The sequence below is a fragment of the Physella acuta genome, unplaced genomic scaffold, assembly GCF_028476545.2.
Source record: "Physella acuta isolate Inbredline_101_S28 unplaced genomic scaffold, ASM2847654v3 ptg001046l, whole genome shotgun sequence".
Lineage (NCBI taxonomy): Eukaryota > Metazoa > Mollusca > Gastropoda > Physidae > Physella > Physella acuta.
In genome coordinates this window covers 91,136-102,168 of record NW_026732563.1, presented here as the reverse complement: position 1 = coordinate 102,168, position 11,033 = coordinate 91,136, and the positions used below count along the sequence as shown (strand labels likewise).

At 34.4% G+C, this 11,033-nt stretch overlaps 1 protein-coding gene across 1 annotated transcript; it reads right to left on the bottom strand.

The window, feature by feature from the left end:
• Positions 1 to 127: 127 nt before the first annotated feature.
• LOC131955002 (uncharacterized) lies at positions 128 to 9,317 on the bottom strand. The gene is made up of 8 exons (XM_059318879.1): positions 9,207 to 9,317; positions 7,153 to 7,275; positions 6,376 to 6,506; positions 6,045 to 6,160; positions 5,512 to 5,645; positions 5,216 to 5,307; positions 3,206 to 4,984; positions 128 to 3,061 (listed from the first exon to the last, which is right to left on the bottom strand). Exons 1-8 carry the CDS (start codon positions 9,297 to 9,299, stop codon positions 2,938 to 2,940), a joined length of 2,592 nt encoding a protein of 863 aa, XP_059174862.1. The 5' UTR covers positions 9,300 to 9,317; the 3' UTR covers positions 128 to 2,937.
• Between the last annotated feature and the right edge of the window lie 1,716 nt (positions 9,318 to 11,033).

Genomic DNA, 11,033 nt, shown 5'->3' with positions numbered 1-11,033 from the left:
AATGAAATACTAAGAGAAATTCTCTTAGTATTTTACTACATGAAATCCTAAAATATGGAAATATGTTGATATATTGCATACTCTTCTGGGCAGATAAAAAATGATTTTGGCAGTAGGTTCGCCTTTTGAATAAACTACATTTAAAGAAATTTTTAAAAGTAGATAGACATTAGTGGGTAGAAAGTTAACCGGCCCATTTCTGCCAAAATGTGGACTTACAAGACATAGATCAATGTGTTTAATTAAAGAAAAATAAAAGACTCAAATTTAAAAATATAATTTATTATCCTAAATGTTTTATAATACAATTTGTTTTAGCATAAATAGTTGTATAATGTACAAAAGTAATAAGTCAAAATAATTATCACAAGTACCAGTAATTGTTAATTACAAGTTTTGAAACCCTGTGTTGATGAAACATTGAGCATCTCTTTATTAAGGTCTAAACTAGTAGAATTTTTAATATTTTCAAACAGTTTATTGTCTTGATAGCTTGAATAAAGAAAATAAATGTTTAAAATAAACAAGTAAAAGTTAAGTAATAACCAAAATTAATTTTTTTTTTTTAAATCCATGAAGTCATCAAAGAAATCCACATGAGTGAACACTGTCTTCTAAGATGGTTCACAGAAAAAAAGAGCAGCTGAAATATGCGAAACTGAAAATTGTACACACAGAAAAAAGCGCATATACAAACTCATTACACTAATATAGGTTCATTTGGTCATATTAATGGACATTTGTTATATTATGCTGCATTTTACACAGCAATACTTTGCTAACAACTTTGAATTATTTATTTTAAAAAATAAAATTTCCATGCGCATTTTTTGTGTGCAATTTTCTGTTGCTCTTTTTTTCTGAGTACCCTATGAGAGACATGCTTTGTAAAGCTTGAAAATTTTTGTTTAATACACTTTGACAAATGTGTATTGATGTTGTTTTGACTTGGGAAAATCAAGCAGAATAAACATAAATAAAAATGAAGTCTAATTTAATATTTGTTCTATGTTTAGTTATAGGGGTTAAGTAATGGTATCAGTACAAGTTTGCTATTTAATAAAATTTGCATCTAAACTACATCTACTTAAATAATAAAAGATAAAATGAGAATTTTATTTTCAAAAAACTCAGTTATAATGACTTGTTATTTTTCACAAATTTTAAAAGTAATTAAATGCAACAATGCTATAATAGTTACTTAATTTAATATTATATCCAACATGTAATGAAAGATGCTATCAAAGTGTAAAGTTTTGACACATTGGAAATATATTTTTTTTAAAAATAGTTTTAAAAGTTGGTCCAGATTAGAACATTTCAACTTAATGTTCCTATTGTTTTGTTAGTTAAATAGAAATAATAATCTGTGGCAACATCATTGTGAACTTAGTCCTAATGTGTTTTAAATAACTAAATGGAATGGAAACCCAGCTAATCACACCATGGTTAAAAGCTGAAATCTTGGATTAGGCCAAGTAGATCATGTTCATATGCCCTCTCAGCACATTTGGGTTCTAAGCCTTCTTCAAAAAAGTAATGTTTTAGGTATAGTAAAGAATTTACATCAAATAACACTTATCTTTTACTTTATAAATGTGTTGTTGAAGTAAGGATTGAAAAAACAGGAAAGATAAATATTAATTCATCGCTTCACTTTAAACTTATAGTCCATTGCTTTTGTCTATTCTTTTTCTTAACCTGTATAAAAACATTTTAATTTGACACATCAATTAATTTAAATGTTATGTACAATGACAAGTAGGATGTATTTATTTATGAACCAAATGCTTCATAACTCTACAAAAATAAATGTTTACATAAAACTAAAAATTTTAATAAAAACTTGTATTTGTGTTTGATATAGAAATACTCATTCAGATGAGCAGCTGTCCTAATTTTGTCTGAATTCAGAGTATTAAACATCTGGATTTATATGGTACTTTCTTATTCAAGTTATACTTTTTATAAGTATATTAAATAGAAAAAGATATAAATTCTAGTACTTCTCTATTATTTGGTTTAAGAAGTTAAAAAGAAAAAATTTCCCACTTTAATGACATTTAGATTCATTTTTAAAAAATACCATATGTTGGTGGTATACAGGTAAGTAAGTTTGTAAACATTTTACATTTACTCAGAATTTATACTTTAAACTCAATATGCTAACACAAAGATGGTGAAATAAAAACAGAGCGGCAAAAAAGTTAAGATTCTCCTTTTATCTAATTCAATTCCTTATTTGGTTTAAAAACAGCCTATATTGTAATCCCTGAGACAATATGTAAAACACCTAAGTCACCACAGTTCTATTTGACCATAATATTTTTCATATAATTATCAATCATAATATAAAGATATACAGTTGTTTATATTTAAATAAATAATTTGGACGGAAACGCTGAAAAAATAACAATAGTAGTAATATCATGAAAATAGTTTGATTAAGTTTGATCATTTTAAAATACTTAAGTGTTTAATTTAAATAAAATTTAAATATAAAAATCACTACATTGTTGGTTTTTTTTGTAAATATAAATTTATATAGTTCAATACATCTGTGCTAATGACACTTAAAATTATAATAGTAAATATAGGTTTTTAAAAATATAAATTATTTTTCAATAAAATGCCAAGCAAGAGACAAATTTGGAAGTCTGTGAGCATAAAACAAGCTTAGTAAAACTGCAGGTAACACATAAATTGCTTTAATTTAAAAATTGACAATTTCTTTAAAATCACCAGTTCATTGGAAATATGACTATAAATTGTCAAAAGTTAATTTCACTCCAAAAAAATTGAAGTGTTTGTTATCACATATGAAATTTACTTCATTACTTGAAGCAAAAAACAAGTTTCAAACCAACCAATAATTTAAATTGTAAAAAATAGCCCAAATCTGAGAGTGTAAAATGTTTTGTGCAAACTTTTGTACTTCTAAAAGATCTGTGTCCCGCTTGTAGCTGTTATTGGTGGACTTTTCATGAGCATATCAATTATCATCGGAAGCTTTTCTAGTTTGATCCGAACAATCTCTGGAACCACATCTGTATTTTTATATCTGAAAATATAATATAAACTTATTTATATTACAAAATTACTTTATTGTTGATTAAGATGCAATAATACCATTATATTTTTTAAAAACTTAACATACATGATTCAAAATTGATTTTTAAAAAAAAGAGGTATTGTAAAAACTCACTTTTTTTGGCTGCCATCTTGGTCAACATAGATTAAAACAGATTCAGCAGACTTGATGCCTAGTTGAGTTCCATCATTGTACAGAATCCACACAGCTCCAGTGGCATAGAAAGATGCCCAACCAGTATATGGTACAAAAACCTGGCGAATCGGGTCACTGCCAGAGGATGGGGAACTGCTTGGACTGTCACTGTAATAGCTGGAAACTGACATATCCAGGGAGTTCCGAATTGGGTGTTGATGATCCAAAGCACCCTGGTCATGACTGAAAGATGGCCTCAAGAAAACTTTTTGTGGGGATTTCCCACAAACAGGCTCAGGACAGCTTTGCCAGCTTGTATTATTTGATGACACAACATTTTGCCCACTAGATTCTTTGTTTACTTGACTTCCATACAAGAACATTTTTCCATTACAGTCTGATAAGGCTTTTAATGTTTCCACTGTAATGGGTGATTGTTTATAAGGCGACAAACCGGCAACCTTTCGAACTGGTGCTCTTTTGACTGGAGAAGAAGAAAATTTTGGAAAAATCATCCCATCTACCCAATTATTCAAATTAGTTTGATTTCCTGAGATAGAAGATGCACCATTTTTATCTAAGTTGGAATCATCAACTGGTTTAGAAGTCCCAGGTTGGTTTTCTTGTAGCGTAAAAGCTTCATTGTTTGCGGCAATACAACAAGATAATTCTAACGATGGTGTTGGTTTGACGACCATGGCGTCTTGTCTGAAAGACTGAAGCTGGGATATTGGTAAAATTTTGGCTGTTGGCTCCTCTAATGTTGGTTCAAAAAATAAATTCTTTCGCACATGTTTTAGCTCCCTTTCATCAACAAGAGCTCCTAAGGTGAGACTGTACTTATCCTCACTTTCTCGAAACTTTCGATGTCTTAAAGAATCCACACTGTAACATTGCGGCATTGGGTGAGGAAAGTTGGTGGGTTTCTTTGGTGTTTGAAAGTTAGCTTGCATTTGATTTAGGTATGGGAGATTGGGTGTATTATCAAGGCTCCTTTGTGTTTCTCCACAGTAAGAGTCATTGCCACAATTTTGGCAGGCAGTGGAATAAGATTTGCCAGGTGTGCTGACCTGAGGAGTGGAGCAGCTACTAGATAAAGCATTGTTATGCTGCACTGGTTCAAAGGTGTTGCACTTTGCTTGAATGTTTTCCTCAGAAATCATAGATGGATCATGTTCTGGGGTGTACTGATAATTGTGGGACTGTTCATTCACAAACAGTATTTGATCACTATGTCTTCTGAAATTTGGCACTTGAGTAGAATTTGGCACGTATTCACAACAATTACCTGGCACAGATTTGTTAAGTATTTCAGCATCTGATGACCAACTGAAACTACAACTACTGTCCCCACTGCTGTAGCAGATTTGTCCATCTTTGGCTTGTGTGTGACCTTCACATTGGGCACTTGTATTTTGGCACTGGGTGGAAGAGTTTATACACAAACCATCATTTGTTGAAAGATTTCTGACAGAACTTTCTTGCCAGAAAAGTTTTGAGTTATTTCTTTGTTCAAGGTGCCAATCACTTGCAGATTTCAGCAAACAGCTTTCACTAGCTGACACATTGTTATAATCATAGCCACTGTTTGTCAGTGGTTTCTTATATTCATTTAGCTGACTGCTGGAGGTAGACCTGGTCAGCTGATGACCATCTGGCAACGTCCTGTGATATTCCGACTCACGTCTTTCAAGTGGGGACGTCACTGAAGTGTGATCCTCTCTTGGTGAAGGAGACCACTGGAAAGGTGCACTGGTGCTGGATATAAAATAAAAAATAAGACACTGGATTGACAACCCAATTTTTCTGATTAACTTACTAAACACTTACACAATAGTAAAACCATGAACAAAAATAAATTCCTCTATTTAAATCCTGTTTAAATTGTATGATATTTTTTATACCATGAATAAACTAGTTACTTTATTAAATATTGTATAAGCTATATACAATTTTTTTAAATGAGCGCCTAGTTTTTGCACAACTTACCTTCCCACTGTGATGGGGAAAAGGTGCCGACTCGGATCCCTAGCTTGAAGCAGCACCACCGACTTCTGGATCTCAAGGCACTGAGCATGGCACTAAAATATTTTTAACGCACAAAATTACAAACCGAACGCCTCATTTTTTAATTGATCTTGGCACTATAAAATTAATAAAATACACATAATCTATAATGTTAATACTGAAACGAGTTTCAAATATGTAGTAAAATATTAAAACTGAAATAAATGAGAGAAAATATATGCCATTTGTTATGTAAACAATCATGTAGGTCTACCAACCTTTCGAGCGAACTCCACAATATCGATTGTTTGTGAACTCACATGGTTGTTGACCAGTGCTGCATCAAAAGACAAACTACTTCCATCCTTGTCCACTATTGAAATCTTCGACTCTGTCAAGGTTACTCTGACACCTACAAATAAATTTTTTAAAATCCTGTAAGTTAATCTAGATGAATTACATATTATAACCTATACTGGTGAATAAATATATTTGGCAACCTGATTTAAAGAAAGTCAAATAATAAATGACATGATGGGTTGTGTGGTATAGTACATAACAATTTAGAAGATTGCACAACATAAACATCCATGTTTTCAATGTTTTTGACGTGTCATCATTTGATTTTACATTTTATTTTTCACTTCCTACTAACCATCAAGATCTATAGCTTACAAGAGGGACTTTATACAAAAATAGTTTGAGAATCCTCCCCAAAAATATACTAACTGGAGTGGCAAAATGCAGTATGCTGACTGATATAATTAATAACTACAGAGAAGTATAGATTCATACCAACAGATGTACGTACCATCATTAAACACAGCCTGAAAGTCTGCACAGGGTAAGTTTTCCATTAGTTTACATTTGGCTCTCTCTGTTACAAGAATAACTTTTGGTGTCCTTGACTTGATTGCTTCAACAAATCTGAAACAGTTTTTATTTGTAACATAATATTAATTTGTTGCACCAAAAATATTATGAACAGTTTTAATGGGTTAACATTTACAGTTGAAAAAAAAGGTTTTAAAATGAATTTAAATCTAGAATCTAGTAACAAAAACCAAAAACAACAGAGTAATATCATAATAATTTATTGAATAACTTCTTTTTTTTTTTTGGCAAAGATGGAGTGTCCTCACCTGTATGCATGCTGATACTTTCTCCACTGTTTCTCAGGCATGTATGGATACGTGTAGACCTTGGCGGGTTGGCTTTGTACCGGGCAACCATCAATAGCAGCAACACCTTCAGAACTTTGGTACACTTCAATCTTATTTGCAAAAACAATCGTTTCATTAGTATGCTGAATGTCGTTAGTTAATAATTCTGTATGTTTAGAAACGTAACACAAAAAAAACACGTATATGAATATTCTTTCGAACGATCTCCTTCAACGGACTCGTCTAAAAACTAAGGGGTGTTAGGTTGTTTGTCGTAATTTTACTTATTAAATCATGTTGTTAAGAAAGGTCAGTGTTGACAACAGTACGTAATAGGCCTATATTAGTTAGTTCTAACGAATAGTATCACTAGAAAGTCCACACCCTTTTTAGAAAAGTTGATTATTATATGCATAGGCTTGAAATTTTCTTACTCTTGGATGAAAACATCCCTTAGTTGTTAGTCATAAACAAGAGCGCAACCCGTGTGACTCATCGAATCTTCAGCTTATAAAAAGTAGTAAAGCCATTCTTTTTACCGCGCATTTGGTTTGTCCAGAATGGGTAGCACAAAGATTTGCAAGCTGGGATAAGAGCCTCCATCCCTCACGCCCCCCCCCCCCCCCACCATCTCAATTTAAAATAAGCTCTGTTGTGATTGTTGCGGGTCGAACATTTGCAATCGGTCAAGAATTTATGTATACATTTAAAACAACTAGGTCTAATCTTATTTAAATATTCATTTTGAAAACTCACGTTTATTCCATCAGGAGAGACGTGAAATAATTCTTTGGCTATTTCTATCACAGCGCCGTCTTGCGGTGTCGTCTGTTGACTCATTACTTCCAACGAGACATGACCACTCTCTGTTATCGTCATCTGCATATACAGACAGACATTGCATTTCAAGTAATGCAGGCTGACCAAAAAGAGGGCATTTTATTTTGTTAAAGCGAGTTCGTTCGAACTGTTGTCTCGACACAGCGCAGTCAAGAGTCAAAACTAATTAGAATATTATAATAACTGGTAAGGGGTCGCCCATCAATGACGTCACACTCTAAGGAGGGAGGGGGGGGCGTAATTTTGTGACGGTGTGTGGGGAGGGGGAGGGGTCAGATGGTTCGACGTCACACTTTTGCATTATAAAAAAGCAATGTTAGAAAGCGAATTTTAGACGTTATTTCGCGTTTTAGATAACTGTTTTAATAAATTGTAATAGAAATTGATTAAAATACTCTATTTTGACTGAGTTCAGACAAGATTTTAGAAATATATCGATGTTTAAAAAAAAATTCAACTGCAATTTTGAGGGGGGTTGTAGGCTGAGGTGTGACGTTATTTTAGGGGGGGAGGGGGTCTGGCTTTTTGTGACGACGTGTGACGGAGGGGAGGGGGGAGGTAAAAATCGTTTTAAAAAGCGTGACGTCATTTATGGACGACCCCTAACTGCTAAAATAGAAGTAATAAACGGGCCAAGAAATGTAGAATCTACTATTTATATTAATGGGGAGATTGTTTAAATTCCTCCTAAAGTAAGCTCCTGCCTACCGCTGTCTAATAATGCATTGAAATTTAGACCTATACAAGACCTGAGGCCTGTAGGGCACTAATGACCTGCTTCGCTGACCACACCATATATTAAGTTTGTATGGCCAGCTCAAGGCCCAACCAAAATTACATTTACAATTTCTTTTCTAGCACCAATAATCGTATGAAGCCCTAAGTCGAGAAATGACAGGTAATTAAACCTGAAAATCTTTGAGCGATCAAGACCACTATTTGTTCTTAACGTACGCACTGTTGTTAGAAGTACTGAAGGTTCAAGGTTAGGATCACGGCTATGGTTTGATCACCACTTGAACCCTAACCTTTGAGAAAAAATAAAAACTGAAGAGGAAGGCGTGGGGATAATGAAATGCGACTTAGTTTAGTGACGTCGTCTTAGTGATTGAGTGGAGAGGGGTGACTAGTTTTTGTATCGTGTAAGTACCGGGTAAAAACATCGACATTTAATCATAGTCAATATACTGTAAAAAAAACAACAACAAAACCATGTACCACTATGCATGAAATTTAACACCATGCTTATTCATGGTAAAGTCAATAGAACCCCCCTCCCCCCCCACATCAATTTTCGTGACAACCAACATCGCCAAGACACTAGAAAAATAGCCCCCCCCCCCCCCATTCACTCACTATCCATTACACTCAACATAACGGTTAAGACATTAGACCCCTCCACCACATTCCCTCCCACAACACATGACATTCAACATCATGGTTTTACACTAGAACTACCCCCCCCCCCCTTTTCCTTCACTCCCACCCATCCCCCACCCCAAAGACATTCAACGTCATGGTTAAGACACTAGAACCCTCCCCCATACACCCCCCTCCCACTATCCATTACACTCAACATGACGGTTAAGACACTAGAAACCCTTCCCCTCCTCTTGTTCACCCTCCCACTATCAAAGACATTCAACATCATGGCTTAGACACAAGGCACCCCCCTTCCCCCACACACCCTCCCACTATTCAAGACACTCATGGTTAAGACACTAGACACCCCCTCTCCCCACACCCCCCCCCCACTATCCATGACAACGAGCCTATGTTCGACTGACCACTGACTTACAATGAGCCTATGTTCGACCACTGACTTACAATGAGCCTATGTTCAACTACTGACTTGCAATGAGCCTATGTTCGACCACTGACTTACACTATGTTCGACCACTGACTTACAATGAGCCTATGTTCGACCACTGACTTACAATGAGCCTATGTTCGACTGACCACTGACTTACAATGAGCCTATTGACCCGTTGTCTGAAGGGCTTCAGACGTGCAGTGTTTATAAGCGGACACTGGGGCGTCGGTCCACTCTGTAACGTCTCCATTACCGAGACTAGATCGTTTTTTTTCCTGTTGAAAAAAACAAGTTATTATTTGCATTACGTTTGTGTATTACTTTGTTGTATTGCTTAAATTACGTTAGTTAGATGCCATGTATTATTGCTTCAACTATTTGGAGCCTATCCCCAAAGGATGAAACTTGTTTTTATTAATCGGTTTTCCGTTAGAGATGTCGCGCTTTTGAAACTATTTTTACCTTCCCACCCAATCGTTACACATCGTCACAAAGGCCAGACTCCCTCCATAAAATAACACCATACCCGCCTTCAAAATGTTTTTTTTTTTAAAAAAGGCGAATTCATTCTAAAATATTTATTGAGCTCAGTATTGAGTTCAATGATAAATTTTACAGTTCACAAAAAAAATAATTCCTAAACTCCTGTTTCTAATATTATTTTTAAAAGTGCCGTCACACTATCCGAACCTCCTCCCTCTCTCCCCTAGTCATACATTGTCACTAAAGTCAGAACCCAACCATTCCCAGTGAGTGTGACGAGATTTATAGACAGTATTTCTTTCAGGCATCTCTTTAGAGTGTGCACTGCCCCCCCCCCCTCCCAAAAAAATAACAGACATATATTCTTCTTACACTAGATTCCGTCCCTCCAGGAAATATATCCCCCCCCCCCGATAGTTTCAAATGCGCCACCTCCTCCCCCCCCCCCCCCCGAGACATTAAAAAAAAAAAGAAACACTGTTTATTGACGACCCCTAACTAGTAATTTTCCACCCGAATTCGTCCTTGACCACTTTTTTTGTTAACAAAGCTGATGATAAAATTCCGTGTTCTAGCTCCTCCCACTCGGATGGGGAAGTGTCTTGGGATTTGGGAAATCTGATTTTCAGAGCCTCCCATTAGCTGGCGGGGGCGCGGACCGCACCGATTGACACGATTCAAAATAAAAACTAGCAAATTTTTTTGTATCTGCTTATCTTTCCTGTTTTCAAAATCCAAATATACCTAATAGCATAAGGCAAAAAGGGAAGCTTTGAAAATTGACTCTATCTATCAACGTGATTTACCTAAACTATCCGTTAGCCTTTAAACGGAGAGTTCACAACAGGCGTTATATGTTTCCTCCATGTTTTCCCCTTCACAATCATCTCGGCGATGTATCATTCCTCGTGATGAGTAGACATAATCAATAATGACATCAGTCGCGGTTGTTAGATGTATTACGTCCCTTTGGTGTGTTTACCTCCCCTGTTGATAGAGAGAAAATTCTGTTGCCGTCTCTTCGTCACGTAGCTTGTAACATACCTATATTACAATATGATATGTTGTTATTAATATCAATTTAAGTTTATATTGATGTTAATAGTTCAGAAAATTGTGTTCTAGATTTAACGAAAACAACCCTTCAATAATTACGAAAACTTTAAACATGAACCGTACCGCGTAAATTTACCTTATTATAGCTACTCAACCCTAAACTGTATTCACAATATTTAAAACAATCTTAACCTTATAAGATGTTATCAAGTCAATTCTCAAATAACATATTCATTGATTTTATTTTCTATTTAAATGGAATTATTCACACAAAACTTCATCATTTACTGACCATTTATCAACTCAACAAACATTAAAGTGATATATATATATATATATATATATATATATATATATATATATATATATATATATATATATATATATATATATATATATATATATATATATATATATATATATATAACGACTAAAATTATTAAAC

Coding starts and splice junctions, on each gene's coding strand:
- LOC131955002 (XM_059318879.1), bottom strand. CDS start 9,299: ATGGAGACGTTACAGAGTGGACCGACGCCCCAGTGTCCGCTTATAAAC. Junction 6,161..6,375: donor AAGTATCAGCATGCATACAG/GTGAGGACACTC, acceptor AAACTGTTTCAG/ATTTGTTGAAGCAATCAAGT. Junction 3,062..3,205: donor CAAGATGGCAGCCAAAAAAA/GTGAGTTTTTAC, acceptor TTATATTTTCAG/ATATAAAAATACAGATGTGG.